Source organism: Scomber japonicus, chromosome 10 (assembly GCF_027409825.1).
Source record: "Scomber japonicus isolate fScoJap1 chromosome 10, fScoJap1.pri, whole genome shotgun sequence".
Taxonomy (NCBI): Eukaryota; Metazoa; Chordata; class Actinopteri; order Scombriformes; family Scombridae; genus Scomber; species Scomber japonicus.
The window spans coordinates 17,337,226-17,363,970 of NC_070587.1; the positions used below are offsets into that span (position 1 = coordinate 17,337,226).

Below are 26,745 nucleotides of genomic sequence, written 5' to 3' on the forward strand. Positions count from 1 at the left end.
AAACAAACACTGTGTGTGTATATATATATATATATATATATATATATATTTTTTTTTATGTATGTATGTATGTATATATATTGCATAGTATATTTTCACAGCAGTAGTCTGTAAACTTGTATAGTCCGTGGAACCGTCCATTGTGAGTGTGTACTGTAAGTGTGTGTGCGTGTGTGTGCATAGGAGGAGAGATTACTAGGATGGCTAGGGAGAAGAAGCTGTTGCAGAATCTGGCTGTTCTACTATGAATGCTGCAGAACCTCTTCCCAGAGGCCAGCAGGGAGAACAGTCCATGGTGAGGGTGGGAGGGGTCTCTGATGATGTTTTGAGCTCTGGTCAGACACATTTCTGTGTGATGTCCTGGATGGGAGGAAGTGAAGTCCCAATGATCTTCTCCGCTGTCCTCACCACTCTCTGCAAGGACTTCCAGTCTGAGGCACTGCAGGCTCCAGACCAAACAGAGATGCAGCTGGTCAGAATACTTTCTATAGTACCCCTGTAGAAAGTGGTGAGGATGGGAAGGGGGAGATGTGCTCTCCTCATCCGGCGCAAGAAGTGCAGGCACTGCTGAGCTCTCTTTACAAGAGCTTCGGTGTGAAGAGACCAGGACATAGTGTCATTTATCTGCACCCCCAGGAACTTGGTGCTGTTGACTACCTCCACTGGCCTGTTGTTGATGAGGAGTGATGTGTGACTGTGTGGGTTCCGAGTAAACATTCAACAATCAATACACAAACAAAGTGTATACATATGACATACTCAGCATAATGCAGACCTGTGAGTCTTACAGACATATTGGCTGCAGTCTCTAACAATCTTAAGAACATGCTATGTTCCCAGTCCTGGCGCCAATAAGCCCATGAGAGTAGCACACACTTAACCCTGCAACCCTTAACAACCCCCTAATCCATACACCAAGGCTCAGCCTGAGATATGAGATGCACTGTTCCTTCTCATGTGTGCATATGTGCAAATGTGTATGTGGTCATAATGTCACCCAGAAAAGTGTGTACATGTGCGCGTGTGTTGAGGCCACAGCTCTCTTTCTTTCATATCAGGGCTTGGCTGCAGTCTTATGTTTCACTCTACAGGGAACACACACACAAACAGACTTGTACACATGCAAACACACACACACACACACACACACACACACACACACACACACACACATACATACACCCATCTTCATAGGAAATTCAGTCATCCATTTCAGCTTCAACTTTGGCCCACATCCACTGGTATGTCTATATTCATGTATGTATGAATGCCAGAGTGGGAGAGAAGCAGGAGACCAAGAAAGTGAAAGACAACCAGTAGGGGGGCCATTTGGATTTCCATAGCATGCCATGCAGCAAGTTCATTGAGTTCACATGTGTGAACCTAGTGTGCCTGCAGAAAGGCAAGGTGGCCTGATCTCTCTCTTGTCCTGCTGCGTGATGCAACACTACATGCAGCTCCAGGAATGTTTTCTGTTGAGTGTTGAGTGAAGAAAATGCAGTAGCAGTAGTTGGAAATGGATAGATAGTGAGATCAGCTTGCATAGAAATATGTGAATGGTCGCATCTCCTTATTAAATAAAACAGATAGTTTCCCACTTCTTAATCTGTAGATGATTAATAGTTGTGTCCTATCTCCCCCTATTTTGTATTTCTCACTCTTTTCTCCTATATCCTCCACTCCTGAAAGTTTATATCCAATACAAATTTCTCCAAAACCAGTCTGAATCTTCCTTTTTTTTCTTTTATGAAAAACATAAAATGGTATTTAAGAATTAAGTAGAGTATCATGACGCAGCCCATGACAGATTTCTGTTGAATCACTTGTTACTACTGAGCTGAATGTCATTTGATATCATTTTACTTTTTTCCTTTCATTGAGTTCTTGCCTAAGTGGCTTAAGTTGGTCCTTGCCAATAATTGTGTTTGAGATGCTGTTTTGTGTTTTTTTTCATTTTGAAAATTGCTCTGGTCTTCACCCATAAGGTGATCAGTGATTCACCATCATAAGTAATTCAGTGAAACAGTTTAACGCTTACATTTAATGTTTGTTGTTCCCTTGAATAATTATGAGAAACACATCAGTTACATACACGTATCATAATGTACTATCACAATACCACTGCATCAAATTAAGTGTATCACTGCTAGACATTGTAGGTCTTGTTGTTGGATAATTTAAAAGGAATGTTGGCACTGTTGGATTTGAAGACTCAGGCGGCTGCCAGAATTCCACTTGATTTAATTACTTAGTAGTAAACTCCACTTCAGTCCTGATTTATGGGTAGACCACACACACATACACACATGCACAAGGTGCTCACATAAATTCACCTTCTACTGTCTCTCCCTTTTTTTTTTTTTTTTTTTTTACTTATTCTCTATCAGATGGGCCTTGGCTCAGAAAGCCAGCAGAGGAAAAGAAAGGCTCCAGCCCCTCCTCCTTCTTCATCTTCCACCACTCCAGGCCCTGACGATACCTCAACTTCCACTGCACCCAGCCCTGACAGCCATGCAACTGAAACACCTACCCCGGCCACTCGCACTAAGGGGGCACAGTCAACCACAGTCTGTACTACCACTGTTGTAACACAGACAGTGAAACCAGCCCCCCTGAAAACTGAAGTCCATCCTCTACCTGTGTACGCTGCCACTCCAACCCCCAGCTCACCGACCCCAAGCAGCAGCACCACTGACAGCCTAGCTGCCCAGGATTCCAGCTCTGAACTCAGTCACAGCCTTGACGACTCAGACCTTGACCCAGATCAGACTGGCTCCCAGTGCAGCAGCCTCACCAGCAGCACAGTGAGCGGGTCTGTGCGGGTCCGGCCCACTACGAAAAGCTCCAGCAGCAGAATGGAGGAATCGGAAATGGTCAGCAGTGTGGCTACCGAATTAAATCAAGAGGTGACTTCAGCCAGCAGCTCCAGGTCGGAGACTGAGTCGGCCCTCAACTTGAAAATGGATGAAGTTGAAAACAACAGACACAGTGGAATGGGTAAATATCTAAAAAACAAACAAACCCATGCAACAAAAAAACACGCAACACAGCAGTGTACAAAAAAAAAGCTTCTAACACAGCTTTAATAAGCAACAATCTTTATTCAAGATTCACTTATTGCCATGTCAACATGATTGATTGGAATTTGTCTTACTGAGCTCACTGAAACAAGAATAGAAACAGCCAAAAATAGTAAAACCACTCACTCATAAAGCACATAATACATTAAAAAAGTATAAAACAGATAATATCCAAACCATAAAATAATCATAAAAGCATAAAATAGATGGGTAAAATAAAAACCAGCACATAAAAACACCTTTGCTAAGATAACACCTGTAGGGAAATTAGCAGCAACATCAAACGACCCACCAGATAGAGTTTTTCAAGTGCATTAAAAACTGCTCTATTGAACAATTATTTAAAACTGCCAGGTGGCCTGCAGTGCTATGTTTGGAGTGTTAAGGAGACGGACAGCTTCAGAATCTGTGCTATTCTGGTACCTGGATAAAGTGGTCTTAATTTTTTTGGAAATAATGCAGTTGCATTTTGAAATATTTTAACTAATCATCTTGTAATGAATCACTTTAGTTCTACTTTCTAAAAAAAAGGTTTCTCCATATAGATAGACATTTTATAGATGGATAATTTTGGTATTTATGGAAATAACAACCATAAATACAAAAGTTAGATACAATCAGAAATACCAAAAAGTAAATTATAAAGAGTAGAAACAATTCTAATATATAAATATAAATTAAATAAAGAATCCAATTATCACAACATTATTACATATTGCTAATAAAAAACACACACAAGTAAAAGTAAATTGCACAAATCCTGTATCACATAAATACACAAGTAGAACAACATAATTAAAAATGGTGTTATAATTTGGTAGTGTTACTCATTTTACTTTAGCTGCGCTAGATTTACCTGCTCCTTAGACCTGAGGTCAACTTACCACTGCTGCTCTCCTCATCTCATACTATTGACTGAGATCTTCTCAACAGGTAGAAGCTGCAACAAGGTTAATGATCCACACGTGACATTATAAAAAGAAGACATGACATGCGAATGAGCGATAGAAAACCGATCGTCTTTCTTTTTTTCTTTTTTTTGTGCGCCCCTTAATTACAGCTTCGCGAGACAATATTCCTTCGACGAGAAAAAAATGTTTTAGTCTCGCAAGATCACATCAAACCCCTATAAATGACAGCTATGAATATTTATAATGATACATCTCACAAAGCCCCAGGGGCAATGATGCTATAATGAGATCTATATATTTTCTATGTTAGGTATACATTATGCTATAGATCACAGTTTTACAGTTAAATGTTCCATCAATTACTCAGTTAGTGAGGACAATTTTGATTTAAACCAACTGACATCACAATTTCACTCCCCTTTTAACATAACATATTTATGTTAAAAGGAAATGAAGCTGACTGTTGATCAGTGAACTCTTGACTGCCATGGTAAAAAAAATCTCTTTGTGTTCAAGAAGTGAGACAGTCAGAAGTTGCCTGTGGAGGTTTTCTACCTGTAAGTGATTGAATGTCTGCCCTGGAGAACTGAGCTGTCACAATGCATCAACTTTCGAAACTTAAACTGTCAGAAATGACGTATGCAGTCTGGTGAAAGACTGTGTGTGTGTGTGTGTGCGTGCATGTCATGGGTGAAGTACAGGAACTAGTGGAGCTGGTTTTCATCATAGGTCATGACAGTACAGTCCTTGTGTCTCGCTCCCACTTATCAATTCCTCAGGTTCTTCTTATCTTTCTCTTGTTTCCTCCCTTTCTGCATGTCTCTCTATATCTTATATGCATGCAGTTGCTCGCACAAACCTTCAAAGTTGGAAGATAAACCGATCCATTGCAGATTTAAACAGGATCTACTTGAACTTTTACTGGCCTTGTATTGATCTCTATATAACCTAGATCTTTCTCCATAGCAAAGTGAGATTGCAGCATAGGGCTGTGGTGCCTGACAGGAGTAGAGATGAGAGAGTTGTAGACCTCAGAAAAGGGATGAGAAAGGTGAGAGCAGCAGAATGGAGTTCAGAGAAAGGAGCATGGGAAGGTTTTGGCAGCAGGATGACAGGGTAGTGTGGTAGAAACAAGGGGACTAGAGGGGTTTAAAGAGAGCAGGATGATAGAAAGATGAAAGCAGGAGAAAGGATGAAGTATGAGGAGGTTAGTGCGTTAGACAGGATAGAAAAAAAGCATGAGGATCATTAATAAATGTACAGACCCAGCTACTACTCTTTTTCTCTACCCTGACACAGCTGATACTGCATTTCTCTTCTCTTTTTTTAAACTCTCTACCTCTTTTAAATCTTACCTCCATCCCTTTACAATGTGGAAGAAAGTTAAGATCTGTATTTGCAGTAAAATAGTTGTGTTCCAGAAGCTGCATTTTTGTCCAATACACAACCTCAACTAGATATTCTTCAACACTGCCTGGCAACTGCACTTCATTATATGTCATGAACAGTACATATTTGGCAGTGAATGAATAGCTGGGTATACACATTAGAACTAGACAGCTGCACCCAGCATGTACAGTATAGTGTGGTGCACTCATGCTTGTGTAGGCAGAGGCAGAAGCACACATGTACACAGTGCATTTATTAAATTTCAGTTAGCCTTTCCTTTACATAGGTTTCATTTAGTCTTTCATTCATGGAGGCATTATTTAGCCTTCCATTTAAGCAAAAGTCGATCTGTTTGTAAACTGTATGTCACTTACTTTGTTTATTTTGATTTAAAGATCTGTATCTTAAAGCTTTACCAGTGTTCATTATCTTGGTTTTATATCTCTAGGTCTATAATAGACAGTTAAATGTATGTGTGTCCATACATATGTGTGTTAGGCACTTGGGAATATGTTATGTTGGTAATTATGACCATTTGGATTCAAAGCGTTAGCAGGAGACAGGAGAGTGACAATGCATGCATATTGAGAGAGTACATGTAAATATTGTTTCACTGCAACTTTAGCTTAAAACTGAGGGGGTAGGGTAAAATATAAAGTAGTGGCTTCTCTTTACATGAATCTCTTCTTCTTCTCTTTCCATAAAACTAGTCAACACAACATCTAGTGGTTGATATTGACAAAGTGATGTAGTATTACTTATTGAGACTGTGTAATTTATTGGGGCACATAAGACATTAGTGTAGCACAGTACAGAGCATGCACGTGCTCTTGATAAGAAACAAAAATGAATACAGCCTATGGACACCTTTATTTCAGGGATGGTTTTACCCTGTTTGTGTGCGTGTGTGTGTTTAGGTTGTCATTGGCTACTCGTGGAGACAAAATTGAGAATATAGGCCAGTTGATTTGGAATGGCTTGTCTAACTGGGGACAAAAGCTGTGTCCCCAATTAGGAAAAAGCTGATTTTTGGGTCAGTAGTTTAGGTAAGGGTTAGGTTTAGACAAGTAGTGGTTATGGTTAGGGTAAGTCTCCAGGAAATTAATGTAAGTCTATGTAATGTCCCCAAAAGTGACCTGGGACAAAATGTATGTGCGTGCGCTACAGAAGCTGACAAGGTTATGACGGTGTAGTTTATTATCTCAGTCCTGTATGCTGTTTCAGTTCCTTCCCATTGTCAACAACAGAGTAAACAGATAAAGTAGCACATTGACAGCACCTGCTGACTAAGACCCAGCTCACTGATGTATCACAAGCCGTGTAAGGAAATTTAGGTTGCAGTTGTGTTGTGTCATAAACAGTGCTGTTTTACAGAAATGTTGCTTTTTCCCCTACAACCCAATGTTATCTGGATTGACTATGTCCAGTGTCAGTAGACATTTCACCCATTCCTCTCAGGTTTTGTGTACCGTCTGTACTCTTCGATAGCTTCTTCTTACATTAGTTGCCAGCGAGTGAGCACAATCACAGGTTCAAATCAAATACATTTTTAAAATATTTTGTTGCACCAAACAAATGCTGTACCAAGAAACAGAATTTTTGAAAACTGAAAAGTAGCAGCCTGTTGTTGCTGTCACTTCTCTTTTCTTGAAGCTCTCGTTGATACTCAACAGATCTTTGTTGCCAAACAGCAACCCTAAATTTATAAAAAGAAACTTGCAAATGAATGTACTGTAAACACTGGAGTAGCTTACAGTGCATCAATAGTGATAATCTCCATGGCTCAGCAGACAAAGAAAGTAGTACTACACACAGAAACTCAAATTTCATCAGAAATTCCAAGTATAAAGACGCCATTCTTTGAATAATAAGCAGGCACTAGAAAGTGTAGCAAGAAAACACAGCCGCCAAGACATTGCCAACATAAATACAAAACAAAGATCTTGATGATTACATATAGTATATTTTTTTCTGCTACTTTCAGTTTAATAAGTGGTTTGTATATAAGATGTTTTCACGAGCATAACGATCAATGCCTGCCCTGCATGCATGCTGTTTCTCCTCCAGGAACCCTTGATCGACCAGCTCCGCCCAAACCTCGCCGTTCCCCAGTCCAAGAACCACCACAGCTTGTCCTACCCCCTCCCCTGTCCTCCCCTCCCATTGAACCCACAGGCAGCAACTCCCCACAGAGAACTATGGAGGTGGAGGAAGCAGCTCCCCAGTGTAGGTTCCAGATGGACTGCTTCTCCTTTTCCTTCCCTCTTGACCTATCTTTTCTTTCCCAGAAGCAGCCCTCCTTGTTTTCTAACTTTAATTTCATTTGTCCCAATCTGAATTTGCATTTTTTCAACTGTCTTTAGTGCCAAACCTGTTTGTGCAAATGCGTGTGTGTATGTGTTTGTGTGTGTGAGTGTGAATAGTGCACTCTGTCCTCATATGTTTTCCATCTCTCCATCAGCGACTGGGGCAGCTGAGTTGTTAAGTGATACTGGGTCCATGTGAGGTCAAGGTGCTTCAAATCTGTAAATGTCAACCTGTAATCCCTGTTATTTCTTCTGGGTCCAAAAGGTCAGGGCTGAGGTCAACACCAATCAACTGGAGTGCCTTTTATGTTTCATTTATACAGTACATGGGAGTATATTATATATATTATTGAAGAGATTGGTAAGGCATACTGATTTGTATGTAAGCCACCTGCAGGTCAAAACCAGAGGTAATGTTCCAGTTGTTCTGGAAACGAGGATTGTTGCCCTTTGTATTATGTTACACTACACTACAAAGACGATGAATGTTGCAGGGTAACACACATCATGTTTGTTTTTGCCCTCAATTTCCTTCTTTACTTTAAGGTTTTCCCTGGATGCTGTTTGCCTTGCTATTCTTGCCAAGTGCAATGTTCATGATCTTATGAACCATCTCAAATCGTGTCTGTTCTTTTCTTTACCCCCTACCCCCACACCCTTTTTTGTAGTGTACTGCTGTGGGCCTGTGCGTCTGCGCTCCAAACACTCCTGAAGTCTTTCTTTGGCTTGACCTTTCCTCCGTCCACCAATAATTTTTCATCAGTCATCTTTACTTATTATTCACCCTTCTTTCTTCGGCTGGACCTCCTTCTGCACCTCTTTTTCCTCCTATCATTGCTTTTAGATTTTGTTTGTGGTTACAGTCACTTTTCTGTTGTAGTTTTTATTGTCTCAGTTCTGTTACTCGCTTTCCTTTGTTGTTAGGCACTTTGAGGCCACCTTTTTGCATCGCTCGTTATGAAAATGCAGTCTTGATTCTGCTTAGGACACAACATGCTGCAAGTGAAAGCAAGTTGTGATCTACAATTTCACCCTTAAAGATTTCTTTTTCTTTTTTTCTTTTTTTACAAATGTATGTATATACTGTTAATGGTTTTGCATTTCAACTTGATTGTTGGGGTTATTATTGATTATGCATGAGATCAGAGCAGAGTAAAAAATGGACACACAGAATGTGGTCAGAGGACTATACAATGATAAATGAGCTAAAGCATGGACGTATCAATTACATTATGATTGATGAGTGACATGAATGAGGCTATGAGGCAAGGCCATGCGATATCTGTGAGCCAATACTTTGGTGATGTGATATTTGCAGATCAATAGTTGGACAATGTACGTGCCTTTCTCTGTGCTTGGTGTTTTGATTTGGTTTAGTATCAAAAGGACTATCTATAAATAACATGTTGACAAGTAGTGGTGGCTCCTATATTATATATATGTCTGAAGTGAAATGCATCTTCCCAAGGCAGGTTTATAACAATCTACTCAGATAAGAGATTTACATTACTCACTCATTTGTTTTAGATTTAGTTATTATTATTACAACAGCATATAATTACATGCATGCTTCAGATTGCTGTTAAGAATTTACAAAACCTTTTATGTGAACAAGTGACTGTTTGGGTTCCACAGCAAGAAAACATAATAATTTGGCTATTAGTCCGGAAAAGCTGTAAGAAACCTGGCCTTAACCTTGCCACAGAAATATAACTTGTTCATAGTTTTGAGCAGTATATTATTATATGTTTTTAAAGGAAATGCAAAATGCTTTTTTGTTTGGTCAACATGTCAAGGGATTGGAGCACCAGATTTTACGATGTTCTGTACTATATGAATGCAACTACTGTGGTGTCAAGAACAGTTTTGATATGATTGTTAATTTTTGGCGCTGATTACAGCAGTGTTTTTTTACAGTGATGACATTGTTGTTGAAAAGGTAATTTATCATCTGCTACAGTAGTTTTAAGTATGGAAACGTATTGCTGCCATGCCAGAAAAATAAAGCGCTTCAGTATTACGTTATAACGTGAAACTTTTCTTTTTCTGGCGTGGCAGCAATACGCTTCCGTATCTAAGCTATTAAGTTATAGTGCAAAGCTGCAGCCTTGTGACGTGATGTGTACTTATTCAGCCTGTTGAGTTGTGAAAATGAACATGCAATTATCTTTAAAGACTGTGTGTGTGTCAAAAGACTGAAAAACAGTAAATGCTTGAAAGTTTTTTTCAATTAAACAGTTGAAGACTCAGAATCAAGGATTTTTGTTTTGGATTCTGCATGGATTGCCTCAAAGTAACATATCACAGTAGTGATTTGCACGGGAGTGGAGACACATTTTTGTTAGGTTGTAACAGAAGCATGTGCCTGCAGTTGTATTGTGTTGGAGGTGTGAGAACTCAGCAGGTGTGGATGGGTACTTGTGTGTTTGCATTTGCAAGCATATACTGTACGTGTGTAAACATATGACAGTGTGTGTATATGCACAGTTGTCTTGTGTGTGTGTGTGTGTGTGTTTGTGCTGATTGTGGCTGTAGCTGGCATGGTTAAGCTGTTGCTGGGAAGGAGCTGGGAGGACAGCCCTGTGAGTCATCACCACATCTCCTGGAACTGACTGTTCTCTCCACACCATTAGGACCAGGCCCAAAACTGCACACACTCACACACACAAATACACACATACATAGTAAGACATACAGAAGCATGGTGCATGCACACACTTACAGACACCTGGTATTATAAGTAAGTTAACTCACTGTTAAACTCATTTTAAAGAATTCTCTGTTGAGTTTGCAGTACTATGCATGCTGGTTGGTCTGCTGAAAACCTTACAAATGGTACATTGATTTTTATTCTCTTGGCCTAGAATTCAATGAGATCAGTGACATACTAAATAAGTTCTGCAAAACCCACAGGACTGACCAGAGCATGATTGTACTAAATAGATGAGAGGGTATGAAGCAATACTATCTTTCACTTGAATCTAAAACAGTACTGTAAAAATCTAATTAAAAGGGTTTGTTTACAGTAAGTCCACCCACACATCATTAAAGCTGTTTTATCAAGCCACAAGTGGTTGTGCTCCGGACTTATGTTTGTATATTTGGCTTGTGTTTTCTGGTTTGTGTGTGTGGTGTCAGAATGAATGTTGAAACTAAGGTAAATACTTCCTCTGTTTTTTTTCCTCTTCTGCCATCTCTTGCTCCTCGTGCTCACTCTGCATCCTGTGCTTCTTTTCAAACAAATCCCCCTATGATTTGTTGTGTTGTTTTTCTCAGTGTTTTCCCTGGTGTCAGACGTCCTTTTAATGTTTGCGAGTTTGAGAAAAATAAGTTAAAGCCAAAACATTTTTTTGGAAAACTAATGCATGGTATTAAAAGTGTTTGTATTAATTACTGCAAGACCGAAGTTCCACTAAACAACATTGTAGTTCATTAAACTTCTTTTGATTTGGACATCTAAGTTGATTGTTGCTAACGATTGCTAATAGTTAAAGGGCTGTGATAACACCCAGTACTAACACAAATATCTTCCTCTATCCTCCCCCAGCCTGGCGGAGCTCCACAGTCAGTGGTCAGATCCCAGAAGCTGAAACACCCGAGGAGGAGACTTTGTCCTTGGGTAGCAGCATCGGTGGCAACAGCCTGCCAGACCAGGGTTACGCAGCTTCCGAGGGCATGGCAGAGGGTGAGGACTCAGGATTGGTTAGCTCCCCATCTGACACCCAACCCACATCCCCAGATGAAAGTTTGTCTCTGGATGGAAGTAGCGGTGGTGGTGGAGGAGAGAGACTGCAGGGACCAGTGCAAGAGAATTCCAGTGACAGTGATGAGGGATGTGCCACCTGGGGATCAAGACACAGGTAAAGAGGATGTCATGGAAAGCAGCATGGGAATGAGTGGAAGAAAGGGTGGATGATGGAATGGAAGGAAATTAAGTTAACAAGCATGCTGTGTATTTACATTTGCATCGTTGATAACATTAATTGTTTATACTACAAGATAATTTAAATTAAAAACTAAACATGGAGGCACATTCAGACATGGATTGGCTTCTCATCCTAAGAGGATACGCATCACTCACAGTGTCTACCTTACACAGTCATCTATCTGGCCTTATACTTCCCAGTATTTTCTCATCGTTCTCTTGTCTCCGTTCCCATTGCTGTCAACTTTTTATAAAATCCATTTTAATAGATCCTTGCTTTCTCATAGACAAGATAATATGTGTTATTCACCTTATTGTGCATTTAAGCCAGCCTAACCACTCATAACTGTATGTAATGGCTAGTTCCATTCTTGCGCTTTGATCAAGTTTCATTTCACACCTGCATTTTAACCTAAAGAGTGAAACATTGCTGTTTCAGACCACTACAGAAGTCTCTCCATAGCTTACTGTGCCAGCAGTAATAACCAAGAGCAGTTCCTGCCATGTGTTATATTTGAGTTGTAGCCAAAGCTGGCACCCTCTACTCTTAGTGCTTGGATTTAATAGTTATGGTTCTAGGCCCTGAATCAAAGGTCTTTGTGGAAAATGAATGCTGCCCCAGATCACTTTTCACCCTTTAAGTTGTTGTGAAATGTGTATGGTAATGTGCTCAGAGTAGGGATCCTGGATCAATGATCTTCTTACTCAGAGACACTTTATGAATCCAGGGCCTGGCCTGATGCTGCTGGCTCCTTAATATTCCAGGAAAGCACTATAACCCTATTTTCTCAGAATTGTTGAGGAAAAGAGGGCCAGTCCAAGTCTCTGAGAAGACAAATTCTATTTGGTTTGGCCTTCTTGACACAATTTGTTATGGCTAATACGCCCGTAACTCATGAGAATGCTCTGCTGAACCCTTGAAGAGAGTGAAGGAAGTTTGAACTGTGGTAATAATATCTTTACAGCTGCGTGTTTCAAAGACAGCAGGCTCCAATGAAAATAAAATTCATCTTTGAACAAGCAAAAAATATTTAAAACTAACTAACAATTTGTTTTCTTTCCCGTACTATTGAACTGCATTTACCCTTTTGGTTTCTGAGGCAGATTAGTAACGGGAAGGGTGTTGGATGTGACACCGGCATTAAATAAATGGTTCATAACAGCTGTGACTGGATGACAGGCTAGGCTGTATTATGACTTTTGCATGTACAAATATTATATGACTGTGTGTATGTGTGCAGATGTCTTTTTGACGCATATTTTTATGTACCATCCTCAGACACAACGACATCAGCCCAAAGGCGAAGTCAGGCAGGCTAAAGGACAGCTATGAAGAAGAGTCACAGCTCACAGCCCAACTCCATCAGACTTTGACAGATTTTGAAGCAGACCTTGCAGGTGAAAAACCATATCATTGACCACCGTCCTGCAATGATCTTAAAATTACTTCATATGTCTTCATTGATGTGTTCTGGTAGTTTAGCCACATGCCATCAGACAGAGGAATTAGTTTATAGCTCAGTAAAGGATTAAACCTGTAAAAACACCAACAGTGAATGGATGTGTCTCATCACGCTGCTTTTTACATTTTTTATATACAGTACCTTGAGTAGATATGATCTACTATCCTTCCTACTTCTTGATCTGTTTCCCTTCTCTAGAACACATGGATATGGTCCCAGCAAAGAAGGCTTCCTACACCATGTCCACAGACAGTAATGAGGTGCCAGTGTCTTTTGTAGACATGGATGTGCCAGTCACAGCCATAGATGATGTGTTGGAGGACTATGAATCTAACCTTGTAGAATGTGACACAAAGTTACTTATCAGGACTGAGTCAGCTCACAGCAAAGGTAAGAAGAAAAAGTTGCTGAGATACAAGAAGTCATGCAGTTATGTGATTTATTTCTACATTAAAATGAATTACCACTTTCGTATCACAGGTCCAAGCAGTGCTGTGGAGCTACAGAACACAAACAACAATGCTTGTACAGCTGCTGATGATCATAAAAGCAGCAGTACACATTCTACGCAGCCGTCTCAACCTGAGCAGCGTAAGAAGTCATTGAAGAACAAGTCTGTCAAAAAGAAAGAGAAGATATTAGAGACAAAAGTTGAAGAGATGACTATCACTGATGCTAACAGTTTGAAAGAGGACAAACAAAAAACACCAGCAGTGAAATCTAATGTTGAGACACAGAAACACAGCAAGAATGCTCAGATCATGCTTGATTCTGTGAAGAGTAACACTCAGCTCCAAGAGAAGAAACCTGTTCTGCCACCAACCTATCCTCCTAGATTAGCTTCTACAGAAGGAGATGAAGAGACACAAATAAACAAAATAACACGAAATAGCTCCAGCTCTATGTCTTCACACAGTAAAATCACACGTAATAGCACATCACGCTTCGGTATGAAAACTTTCACTGTGGTTCCTCCCAAACACTCGGTCATGCATGCTGATACGAGAGAGCCAGCATTAACTGTGAATGCCATTAAGATAGATGAGCAAGGAAATATGGTAAAAACGGGTATCTCCCACAACAAAGTTGGTGGTTCATCAGAGTTAAAAAGTAATGGGGGTGAGGGGTCTTCTCTTCTTGGAAAAGCTAAAGCTTTTTGGAGCTCAAATGAAAGACAAGAAAGCCCTGTTCCCCAGAGCAAAGGTCTGATTGACAAGGCAAAGGAGAGCACAGATGACCTGAAAAGTACTCAAACTGCAGTATCAAAAACTGTGTTGAAGACCGGTAACATAGAGGACCTGAAAAAGACACAAAGTACACTTAATAAACCTGGAGAGAGATCCCAGCCTAAAGAGAGTGTTAAAGAAGAAGCTAAAGAACCAGTGAAAGATGTCAAAGTTGCAAAAGAGGAACGGGTAGAAGTAGAGAGCAAGATTTCAGTGTCCAAAAATGTTCAGCAGCCAAGTAATGGACCGACCCTTCCCCATCCACCCCCTTCAGACCTGAAAAGAGACCTGTCCTTCCTCAAACCATCCAGGCGAACCTCAAGCCAGTATGTAGCATCTGCCATCACTAAATACGCCCCAAAGACTTCAGCTAAACCCAACTCCATCCCTTACCCCCCTGAGTCCTCTGCTCCATTAAAAACACAGGGCACCAGCTTCCAAAGATCGGGTCGGTCCATACAAGTGAATCCACGCCAATCTTCACAGTCATCTCTGTACAACAACAAGGAAAATGATTCTGTTTCTAACCCTCTTGGTCCTAAGAGGTCTATGAGCGTCCCTGAGTATGTGTACGACAGCCAGAGGGATTTCGGAGAAGTGAGACAGGACAGGGGAGGATTTGGAAATTGTGTTGGATCCACCAAAGAAAGCTCCAATTCGCTAGGAACACCAACAGCCAAGCATATTCAGTCTAGTGGCCCCACCCAAATAAATGTGACCGCCAGTAATGACAGAGATAATATTAATAATATTCAAGGGAGAAGCCCCAGCGCTTCACAAAGCAGTTCTCTACATACATCTGCCAAACAACCCACAGCCCCCAAGACTGAATCCCAAGACCAGCAAAGTGTAAGTAAAACCTGTATCATAAATATTTCATGTTGTGTGTGATTTTTTTTAATAGCAAACCTGGTACTCTATATTACAGTATACTTAATACTCCCTATCTTGTCCTCAGAATACGACAGACATAATCAAGGCAGCCCACCATCTAACATCCGGTGCAAAATCAGAACCTTCAGTTACAGTGTCAGATAGTGGTACGGGCCCTGGGCCTCTGCCAGTCACATTGTTTGGGCCAGTTAAAAAGTTCAGACCAGTGATCTGCAAATCTGTTGAGAAAGACACGTCTCTGCACAGCAGCCTGATGGACGCAATCCAGACAGGCGGGGGCAAGGACAGGCTCAAGAAGGTGAGATATCAAGATAAACATATTAAATATGGGTGCGCAGGGGATGGTATCTACTAATGATAAATATACACATATATAGATTATCAATTTTATAATATCCATTAAGTGTCTTCTAATTTCATTGTTAGATATCCACTTCTGGTCCCAGCAACTTGAAGAAAACCTCTTACATTGAGGAGGAGAATGAGAGGTCGGCTCTTCTGGCAGCCATTAGAGCCCAGAGCAACTCCGGAAAGCTGAGAAAGGTAAAGTACTCTTCGGGCTATTTCTGCAATATCACTATACTGTCTGTCAATATCAACGGGACGGTAGGGAGATAGAATCCTAAAGAGCCATAGAATAATTAATTGTTTGTTGGAAGAATGGATGTACCATTCCTATCAGCCTCCTGGACTGAACCCTGTGAATCCACATCAAATGAATGTTGATGCATGACCTTGCTCCTTAACTCTTTCAGAGTTGTAGAGACGGCATCATTGCTCAGTCGGTCTACTACCTTGGTCCAGACTTAAATATCTCAAAAAATAGGATTGCAATGACATTTTGTATATTCCCTAAAAGGATAAATCCTAATGACTTTAGTGATATGATCCTTTGGCTTTTCCTCATCTAGCACCACCATTAGGTTGATTGTGTTCATTTCATTGACTTCCACACACATTGACATTCCCATCAGCCTCTGATATTCTTTGTGTTTAGTTCCAGTTAGTTAATGTTGACATGCTAGCATGCTAAACCAAGATGCTAACCATGGTAAACATTGGCCATGTTAATATTGTCAGCTGCTAGCGTGACTGTCGACTTTCTATTCTTCTTGACACACAGCAAACAAAGAAGTGTACTTATTGTTATTATATGTAGCAAAAATATATGTTAAAGGGAAAATGTGAATTTGATACTCTTTGTGTTGTTAGCTCATTGGCAGCTAACCATGTTACGCAAGCATGGGTGTCTATTTCCATCCCTCTATGCGCTGTGGTTTGCTGTCATGTAAGGACCCATGTGGAATGAAAGGGGCAGGAAACATACTGCTGTAGCTGAAACATCTGCGGTTCTCTTCTGGAGGTTCCTCTCCAGAAGTGGAATCTGTGGAATGCTGCATGAGTAAATCAGACTCAAAAACTTTGCTTCTCAAAAAAGGACACAAATAAATAAAGCAAAAAAATATGTACATGTGACTTACGTAAAAAGATAAATAAGAGATAAATAATAAGATAATATAAATGCAAAAATAAAATAAAAAAAGCTGTGAGAGTAACTTCACATGCCAAGATTGTATGTTAAGAGCCGGTGGCCTCTCACCTTTGTTTATTTCTCAGGAGTTACCGTTGTCTCACTCCTTTGTCCCCAACAGACCAAATCTGAGGCTGCTGGTGAGCTTGAGAAGTTCAGGAAGGTGGCCTCTGAAGATGAGAGAAGTGCAGACCTTCCCAACTCCTCCTCTCCTCCCTCTTTGACCTCTACTTCTCCTGTCTCCACTCTACTACCACCACCACCCATGTTTGCACCTCCACCTCCTCCCCCTGACCTACCACAGGGTAAACCTACCATTGTGGCACATCCAAGTGCTAACAACCCCATGAACCCTGGGATAGCCAGGGAGGCCATGCTGGAGGCCATCCGGTCTGGATCTGCTGTGGAGAGGCTAAAAAAGGTATAAATACGAGAAAATACAGCACCTGTTTTCACATTGCAGTGGAAGATTTGCATAAGTCTATACACTCTTTATCTACCCTGCATTAATACTGTTGGAATGTCATTTCTACAGTTGCTTCATGAAAGCACAAAGATGGGAGTAACACCTAAACACCACACTTGTCCCACTGGATCAAATTACATTAGAGGCTACTGTCTCCCAACTCTGTATATGTCTCATCTGTTCTGTCTGCAGAAACAGGAAAAATGCATGAAAATATGAAAAATGAAACAAAGATAGCCAGACCAAATTAAAATTTAGCTTTAGTGCAGCAAGTGATGAATATCTTAATGATTCGATTGTGTGTGTGTGTGTGTGTGTGTGTGTGTGTGTGTGTGTGTGTGTGTGTGTGTTTGTGTTTGTGTGTGTGTGTGTGTGTGTGTGTGTGTGTGTGTTTGTGTGTGTGTGTGTGTGTGTGTGTGTGTGTGCGCACGCGTGTGATTGTGTTTATTTTTTTTATGAGTCTTGGAGCACAAGACTGCATAATTTCACCCAGAGAGACTTCTTATCAAAGAAGAGAGGGAGGGAAAAAAGAGGCAGCACAGATAAAGGCAAGAAAGCCAAAGACAACAACAGAAAAACATATGATTTGAACCAGTGTCCTCTTTCTACTCACATCTCTCTGGTTTGCTTTCAAAGGCAGAAGCAAGCTCTCCTGTGGTGCAGCCGCTGGGAAACTAGAAATGAATTGCAGATTTTTTTACATACAAAGATTCATCTGACATCCATACTGTACTGCAGCAGGAACATTTTTTAAGAAGATGAAGTTCAATTTTAGGCCAGCAGCTGTTACTTTTTTTTTTATTTTTTTATGCATGATTATTTTCGCATCATTTAAACCAGACAGGAACAATAGCAAAGAATGAATAGTGCAAGGAGGAGGAAAATAATCAGAGAATTGTTGACCACATCTCTTTCAGAACTGATGAGGCACAAAATTTACTAACTCTGTTTAGGTTTGTCTATTCAATTAAGGCATTTTCTTTGTTTCTTCATCCATTTAGACGCTCCCACAAAAAACACAGAACCTGATATTTTCTTTCCAGCATGCCGTGAACTATTATTCCTGCCATTTCCAGAATGGAGAAATACAAACATGACATGTTGTGTCTGTTTTAACTAGGTCGCGGCGCCTACAAAGACAGTCCAAGTGAATGGCAGACTGGGAACGATCCAAGCATCCTCCTCAACACTCCCTCAGCAATAAGTGGGGAACCCTATATCACTACAACAAGAAATCATATATCAGATTCCATCATACTTTTTGTTTTTTGGCCTCTGTGTTTTTGAAACGGACATTTGGAAAACTGGGCTTTGTGATATTTTGAGAGCATATTATTTGAAAGTTTGAAGGAAAAGCTGATGGATGACAAATAATGTAGCAAAATAAAAATAAGGAAAGGTTTCTACATGTAATGTAGATTAAAAAAAGATTCAACCAGTCAGGGGCCTTATGCATAAACTAATGTTGTTTTTAATGGAACAGCATTATTTTCACTCATATTCTCTACTGTAAGCATTTCTTTGTATAAGAGGAATGTTGCTCTGTTAGTAGCCAAACACCTGTAACATCTACATGTACTGGATAAAGCTGTCAGAAGTAAAAAGTTTGCATTCAATTCCACTCATAATATCAGCTACTAACAATAGCTTACTGTTCCTAAACATATCTTGCCCGCACTGTACTTGAATTCAGTAGTTTTAACTGGAACATTGTACAAAATGTGTGCCAATGAAAGAAGAATATTTCAAATTTAAATAGTTTATGCTATTTCCACATATATTTAGTTTTGTTCTGATCTTTTGTATTTGCTTTTACGGTTAAGATACGGATGCCTTATACTGTTGCTCAGTCAGTGTTATGTATATGATGTTTTCTGTAAAAAAAGAAAAACGAAGTTGGAGCTGATGATGTTTCCAGATTTGGACTGCTTAATATTTGTTTAACAAATTAAGATTATTGAAAAATTAAGTACACTTAAGAAAACAATGGATAGACAATGTTTATGTTTGTTTGTTTTTTTTGTTTGTTTTTTTTCTTTTAAGTGCATTATTTTATCAAATCTGGTTCATAATGCCAACTTCTACAGTTCTTGGCAAAGAGGAGTAAAACTGACTAGTGCCTGTTAGCTCATGATGCTCCTATTATGACCCCTAACTTTAATTTATGCTGCTCTTTAAAAGCTAAAGAGATTGTCATACATGTACAACTTCAGTGCCCTGCAGAAACTTATGGTTGCATAGTGGTAATATAACTGACTATTGATTTGATGTTTGATACATTTCATATTTAAAGAGAAGCTAAAATGAACCTTTCCTTTCCTTAACATTTCCACATTTTTGAAGCACTGTTATAGAAGCATATGAATGGTGAATGCCACCATGAGCAAAGAGATTAGTTCATTAATCACCAAGTCATTACTGATATGTAATGGCTACAAACCAGCAGTTGTAGTAATGCTGTAGGAAAGCAGTAGATTTTAGGGTATCTGTGGCCTTGATTTAGGGAAAGTATTATTGCATTTCATTCCTCTCCTCTGGAAAGAAAGTTTACAGTATGGTGTAGCTCTGATTTAGGGAGAGGGGACCGCTGCCATTAAATGGTATACATATGGATGCGTATGTCCATGCTGAATCATCTTTAGAATGAAAACTTAAATGATAAAACATAAAGCATCCATCTTCAGGTGTAAATGCTAGCTGCTGTGTAATGTGATTATTTGAGCAAAGGGAGTTGAAATCCTAGTTTTATATAGATATATTATTAATTTATGCTCGGTTTCAACCCTCAAAACATTTTTTACTGTTGTATGTTTTAGCATAGTTAATTCTCACACTAGAAATGTTCATTTCTACTAAGTACTTTAATTTACACATAATATCCTACAGCACATTGTAGCATTGTATATTTTGTAAACTGAAGGAAGATCATTGCAGTGATAGACTGGATTTAGATAGAAAGCTATTTCACTGATAGCTTGAGAATTTTATAAGCTATTGCTTTTTAAGTTTTAAGTGCACATTGTTTCTTTGTTTTGTTTTTTTTTGGGGGGGGCAAGGTTGCACAGTTATTTTTGTCTACCTAATTTTTGATTCAATAAATAATTTTGTAATCAAAATAGACCTCTTCTTGAATGTCTTTCTTTGTTGAAGTTATTTGTATCTAAAAGAGTCGCACCTGTATTTTTGCCACCTTCATTGAAAATTTGCATTTTCCCTCTCAAATAGCTGTGACACTTAATGTTTGCTTCACCAGATGGTCGTATGAACCTTGCCCTGGAAAGCATCACTCTGATGAGCCTGTGCCATTCCCAGCACTGTGGTTGCCTGTAAACTGTGGTCATCCTCCTGTCCTTATGAAATATATTGTAGCCTCTCTCTCTCTCTCACTCTCTCTCTCTCTCTTACTCTGTCTGTCACTGCCACACCACAGATGAGCTACTATTCCGGGCAGCAGCTCATGGCCCTGACTCATCACTATGTGGTCACGCAAAATGACTCTCACAGAACTTCCACCTAACCTGCATTCCTGAAACACTCATCTCCCCTCCACCTTCCTCTAAGATACTGTTGAATGTTGCAAATATCCTCATTAGTTGCAAAATCACACTGGTAAGGACATTTTCTAACCTGTGTGCTAGGTCTGATTGAGAATAGTATCATTTAATAACTCACCCAATTATTCATGTCAAACATCATAAACAAATATTAAATATGTATTTGTTTGATTGCAAACATGTCCCTACATGAAATGTGAATTGCTGAACTTGCCCTCCTTTTTAGTCATTTAACTCATCATTGCAGGGTGATGTTAGGTGACTTTAGCAGTTGAATAAGTCAGAGAGTGCTGAGGGTGATGTTGGTTGTATTGAACTTTAAGCTGTAAATTCCTGCAGGACCACAAGCTCTTTTGTGGGTCAGAATTCTTACTTACTCTACAGCCATTCTAATCTGCTTTACAAATCTCTGAAGGGTGTGTATGGGTGGGTGGATGGATGGTCTGTGTGTGTATGTGTGTGGTTGTGAGTGATATTTTAGTGTTTGAGCTTGTGCCTATGTTATGGTTCCAAACCATTTTAACCATACCGGCAACGTAAACAACCTCTGATTCAAGAATTACCAGAACATCACACCACATAATACAACAGAAATGAATGCATTTAGGTTTGGCTTTGGTTATGGCTGTACCAACCCTGTTAGTTGGTTGGTTTGGTATTTGTTGCCATAACAGTTTCACATGTAGGCCTAAGGCAGTTAGAAAAGAGATGTTGGATGGCACCTTGCCAGTAACCATGTTAACTGATACAATTCAAATCATATCATTTAAATCAAATCAGATATGGGAGTTGGGAGTAATAGGTTGCTTGTTTAACATCAAGCAGAATATTTTTCTATTTCCTAACTCAAAAATAAGCGATCAATAATACAAATGTGTTGGCAACTTATACAAAAAGCACATTTATCCATGGTCCTGTGAGACACTTTATTGAAAGCCATTCACCAACTGCCTTTGCTCATATTACACAGCTTTGTTAGTCTTGACTGCCAGACTTATGAATGATGGACACAGTGACACCAAGAATCAGCAGGGGTTTATATTGACTTTGTTTTCAGATGTTGGGTAGTCTACTCTGTTATCTGATCAATCAATTTGAACAAAGGCTGGTGTGATTCTGAATGTCTGATGAGGTGAAGTCAACATAATGTGTGTTTAGTTTATGTCTAGTATGAAGTATGCTTTGTTGCATGGCGGCACCCTGGTTATGAGTGACATGATGTGTGTCAGTATGTAAGTATTTGTGTGTGTGTGTGTGTGTGTGTGTGTGTGTGTGTGTGTGTTTGTGTGTGTAATGCAACAGCCGCACAATGTCTGCTCTTTGTGCTCTCTCTGTGTGCATATGTGTAATTGGGTGTGTGTTAAGGCACTGAGGAGACACAGTGTGAACCCCCTGTTGTCATGATCCAGACACACACACACACACACACACACACACACACACACACACACACACACACACACACACACACACACACACACACACACACACACACACACACACACAGCTCAGGATTGATGGCCTTTTGCACCTCAGACTCCCATGGTGTGTTCCCATCACTTAAGCTTATCCAAGTCTGGCATTATGAAAAAATAAACAGAACCTTCAGCCTGAGGGACATAGCTTTATTTGATGCTGTTGTGGATTGAAATTAAGTCATTGCCTTTGGTGTATGTCACTCTTTCTAAATGTTATTAATCTCCATGTACTCCATAATGAGTTCAAATTGCAACAACACATGAGCTGAATGTAAACCTCTTGATGTTGTTCTCAGTCCCATAAACACTAGAAGGTCTTGTGCAATACTCTTACAAGGCTCAGAGGGATAAAAACACAACAGTGCCGGGAAGGTAACTGGTGCAGTGAGATTTGACTGAGATTTGAGATTTGACCTGTTGTGCAATGCGCATACCTCACATATGCTACTGGTGTTTTTATTTCTCATTGCCCTTGTCAGAGCAGGGCCTTTAATTAAAGTGGAGTGCTGTCTTTAAATTTAGGCTTGTGGTGTATCATAAGGGTGTTCTTGTTATTCGTGTTGGTTATTGATTGTTTTATAGTAAATTTACATTTAAATACATGAACTTATTGCCGTGTAGTGTTTTATTCTTACAGTACTTTCAGTGACAGTGTTACAGGTACCTCAAGAGGCAGAGTCCTTCGATCACATGTCCATTTAGCCTTGATCTGGAGAAAACTATTGATGGTTATTGCTTGATATTAGAATTATTGCAATGCATTAGACTGATTGAAACTTTAAAAAAAGCTAATTTAATGTCCACAAAGTTTTATTAAAAACATTCACTAATGAATGCCTGGTGACAAACATTACAACCAAGTTAGTATTTAAAAAACAATTAAAATTCACACAGTGTGTGTATGTGTATGTGTGTGTCTGTATATGTGTGTACGTGTGTAGATGTACACTGAGCGTCAAACACGTTAAACTTCTGTTTTAAGGGACAATATGCATAATATTTTACATTTCACTTTCATATCCATTAAATTCTGAAATATAAGGACAAACATTATTTACCTGCTTTGATTTTCACAAAGAACCTCCTGAGTGTGTATCTATGAGCCACTTAAACGTTTCATATCAAAATCTTGGTGAAATTTGCATAAAGTAACCTTTAAACATTTAAACCTGGGCAGACAAGCCCTTAAATGTTGATTTCAGTATGTAATTCTGCTCGCCTCTTATGTTAGTAATCATATGGTTAAACGACTTATTTTAAAGTACATTTAAGTACACTGCCCTTTGCATGAAATTACATCATGGGGTGTGTCACCAGATTAAGATCATACAAAGGTTGTTGAAAGCACCAAATTTGTAAATCTAATTATTTCCCATCTGTAATTTCATGTAGAGCTTTACAGTTGTTGTTATTTATTCCATGCAGCAACTTTACTCAAGAAAGAATGAATTTGCCATTGAATCTTTATTTCTAACTCAAACGCTTCGGATCACATCGTCAGTTTTTCTAACACACTGAAGTCAGGACGAGACAGCGCTTCAAAAAGAAAAAAAAAAAAAGTCAGAATCCTCTGAACACGCCCTTATTCCCATAAGACGTGAACGCCGCATTAATCACCCCTCACTTGTGGGCGTGGTTTAGTCTAAAGGGGAGGGGTTGTTTGCGTGTGTGTGAGTGTGTGTGTGTGTATGTGTGCGTGTGTGTGAGTGTGTGTGTGTGTATGTGTGCGTGTGTGTGTGTATGTGTGTATCTCCTACCCGGCCGCATGAGATGAGCTGCCTGCAGTCTTTGCAGCCACTGTTTTCGCCTCCTCCTCCTCCTCCTCTTGCCTCTGTCTATCTGTCCAGTCCGGGAATGTTGACCACCGTGGCCTGATCCAGCGCTGTCGAGTGTCCCTTCATCTCAACACTACCACTCCGGGTTGTGTCTCTGGTCGTAGTCTGCCTGAGCTGATCTGGCTGTAAAGGTGAGTGCATGCTACCCGGACGAAGAAGCCGCTCTCATCGCGCTCCTTGTGGGAGGGGAGCTACAAATAAAAAAAGTCCACCGAGCGCGATCAGTGAGTTTAAGTCAAATAAAAAAAATAGAAACAAACATATATGTATTCTAGATTCAAATTTAAACCTAAAAGTTGGATTTGCTGTGATGATGACACGCACTGTTTTGCGGGTCTGAACACATGTGCGCACTGCGCGTAACCGCGCCTCGCAGGACCTGGCTCCTGTCTGGCAATAACGTAGCGCTCATTTAACTTTTGAAAACAAGTTTATTTATCGGCTCGGACTGTTGTCCCAAGCTGTGGTGACTTTACTGTGTTCATACTAGTGGAAAGCTTCCGCCGTAGACACCCCAGCCTGTTCCGGGGTTAGTACGCGTGCCGATAAGCTGCCTGGATCTCGTGCGCTTTCCTGCACCTTTCCCAACATTTATTGTGATTCGAGTCTCTCTTAGGGAACACTATTTTGACCCCAACAGCCTCCTGCCTGCCTGTCGTGTTTACAATTGCGTAACAGCAGTCTACAGTGGCTCATAGCCTACTTTCTATCCAGCAGGACTCCGGCTCCCCATATTGCACCCCCCCCCCACCCCCCCATCCCCTCTCCCTCCCTCCCTCCCTCCCTCCCTTAACTCAATTCTGTGAGAGTTTCACTAGGCTCGCTTTATCCTTTTGGCAGCATTTGCTTTTGGGGGTGGGTAGGGGAGAAAGAGGCGTTTTCCCAGGGATACTCATCTAGCCTCACTGCAGTGGTTCCCAAAGTGGGCTCCTGGGGACTCCTGGGGGTTATTGGGTGGGTTCCAGGGGGTCCCCAGTAAAGTGTGGAATTGACTAATTAGTTAAGGAGAAACCACAGCTTAAAAAAGTAAAAAGAACACGTTTTTTTATTCATATAATCTCGTAATAGACTCAGTTATTAGTGCACATGTTAAACATGTTGGTATTACTGGGCTGTGGTAACTGATGTGAAAATCTTTAGGCACTCTTGGCCTACTCATTCATTTTCATAATCTTCTATGTATTCTTGTAATCGTACTACAATTCTCAGTACTATAAATGGATACTGCAGTTTCAGCTGAACCACTCCTCTTTGGAATACTCTCTGGTATACACCTCTTTTGTATTATTGTGATACTTGTATGGAGGAAAAAGAGAATATAGTTGGTTTTAAAAGTTCTGATTCAGTGTATATTCTCAAATGATGGCGTCAGTAATACAGTGTTTGCCTTAGTATTTCAGTATCGTGAGGAACTATGTTAAATGGTGACAATGCTAACAGACAGAGAGAGATGGACAGAGAGTCTGATCATTATCTAATCTAACTTCATGTGCAAATATCTTGACAAAGCAACTCTTCATACACAGTCTAATCTCTGCCCTGTCATTCGGGCACTTGTCCAAATCAATTTCTTTATTGGCTGCATGTGGTCTCTGCAGAAAGTTGCATAACCGCCCAAATTTATGATTCTTGGAACTATCGATGTTGACCTGTGTATTTTGAATGCAGATCAGGCCTCTCACTGGGAATGTGGAGTTAGACTGGAAGGAGGCACTGAAGGGCTGATGCACATTGCAAGGTTTTTGTAGGTATTAATGTCTCCCAAAAGGGTTCTGTCAGTGTACATTTTCAAGAGAAATACTGAGACATAAAAGTCACTGAAGAGCGATCATAAAATGTCAGATTCACCTGTTGCTGACCAATAATCATCCATTTCTCACTGTGGTTAGGGGGAAACTGGATAAAACTAAGCTTTGACAACAAATGAGTATTGTGTGTGGTGGTTTTAGTGCATCTAGCATTCTCACTTTGTCAATCAACCCTTACTACATTAATAACAATCTGGCCTAATACTGATATTCCACACAACCTGCCAGCCTACACTGGAGCATTAAATACTGCACACATGCATGGTCCTCTGCATGTTTACCTCGAAGCGTTGTTGAATATGAAGTATTTGATCATGTGGCGTACAGTCTAAAATTCATTCATAACCAAAAAGGATTTCTCTTTTCCTCGCCCCTGCCCATTATTTCCTGATTTCTTTCATTTAATTATGTTGTGGTCACATCCCTGTGCACATGGCAACCACTCGAGCTGTGGTTTCTTTCACCCCCCTCAGCACCGGTCCTGCTATTTCAAGTCCATGCTCAGTAAGCACAGGCATGACGGGGCATGAACTCTGCAAGACTACAGGCTGCCAAAAGGCTGCTGACTGCACATATTGCACATAATTATACTTATAAGCTATACTCAACTCACTGTAGGATTCAGACTGTTTTTTTGTATTTTGAGAAGCCCTGGAGAATCTGAAATGCATTTGGTTCTGCTGCTCACACTCCACTGGTTTTTGATTGAAATACTTTATTTCATTTCATGCCTCATTTTAAATTTTTCCTGATGCACAGATGTGTAACCGTGTGAATACTTCCGTTATCCTTTCTTGTACGCATGTAGTTTCAATTGCCACCCAAGGGAAAAAGTGGCAGAGATATCCTATTAGCTGGTATTGGTGGTATAAGAGCTTG

General features: G+C 40.1%; 2 protein-coding genes across 4 annotated transcripts in view; both read left to right on the forward strand.

The window, feature by feature from the left end:
- cobl (cordon-bleu WH2 repeat protein) overlaps nucleotides 1–20,313 on the forward strand; it is a 59,364-nt gene extending 39,051 nt beyond the window's left edge. The window contains exons 10-19 of one of the 2 annotated variants that reach the window (XM_053327434.1): nucleotides 2,388–2,997; nucleotides 7,448–7,606; nucleotides 11,234–11,546; nucleotides 12,891–13,009; nucleotides 13,273–13,464; nucleotides 13,555–15,149; nucleotides 15,259–15,492; nucleotides 15,621–15,737; nucleotides 16,847–17,146; nucleotides 18,312–20,313. In XM_053327434.1, coding sequence (XP_053183409.1) covers nucleotides 2,388–2,997; nucleotides 7,448–7,606; nucleotides 11,234–11,546; nucleotides 12,891–13,009; nucleotides 13,273–13,464; nucleotides 13,555–15,149; nucleotides 15,259–15,492; nucleotides 15,621–15,737; nucleotides 16,847–17,146; nucleotides 18,312–18,395 — 3,723 coding nt within the window. In that variant the 3' untranslated portion in view covers nucleotides 18,396–20,313. The remainder of the gene's footprint in view (nucleotides 1–2,387; nucleotides 2,998–7,447; nucleotides 7,607–11,233; nucleotides 11,547–12,890; nucleotides 13,010–13,272; nucleotides 13,465–13,554; nucleotides 15,150–15,258; nucleotides 15,493–15,620; nucleotides 15,738–16,846; nucleotides 17,147–18,311) is intronic. The other variant, XM_053327435.1, reaches the window with a different exon arrangement.
- Nucleotides 20,314–23,999: 3,686 nt separating this feature from the next.
- Nucleotides 24,000–26,745, forward strand: part of grb10b (growth factor receptor-bound protein 10b) — a 71,184-nt gene continuing 68,438 nt past the window's right edge. For both annotated transcript variants that reach the window (XM_053326618.1, XM_053326619.1), the window contains exon 1: nucleotides 24,000–24,189. The gene's annotated coding sequence lies outside the window, so the exon portion shown is untranslated. The remainder of the gene's footprint in view (nucleotides 24,190–26,745) is intronic.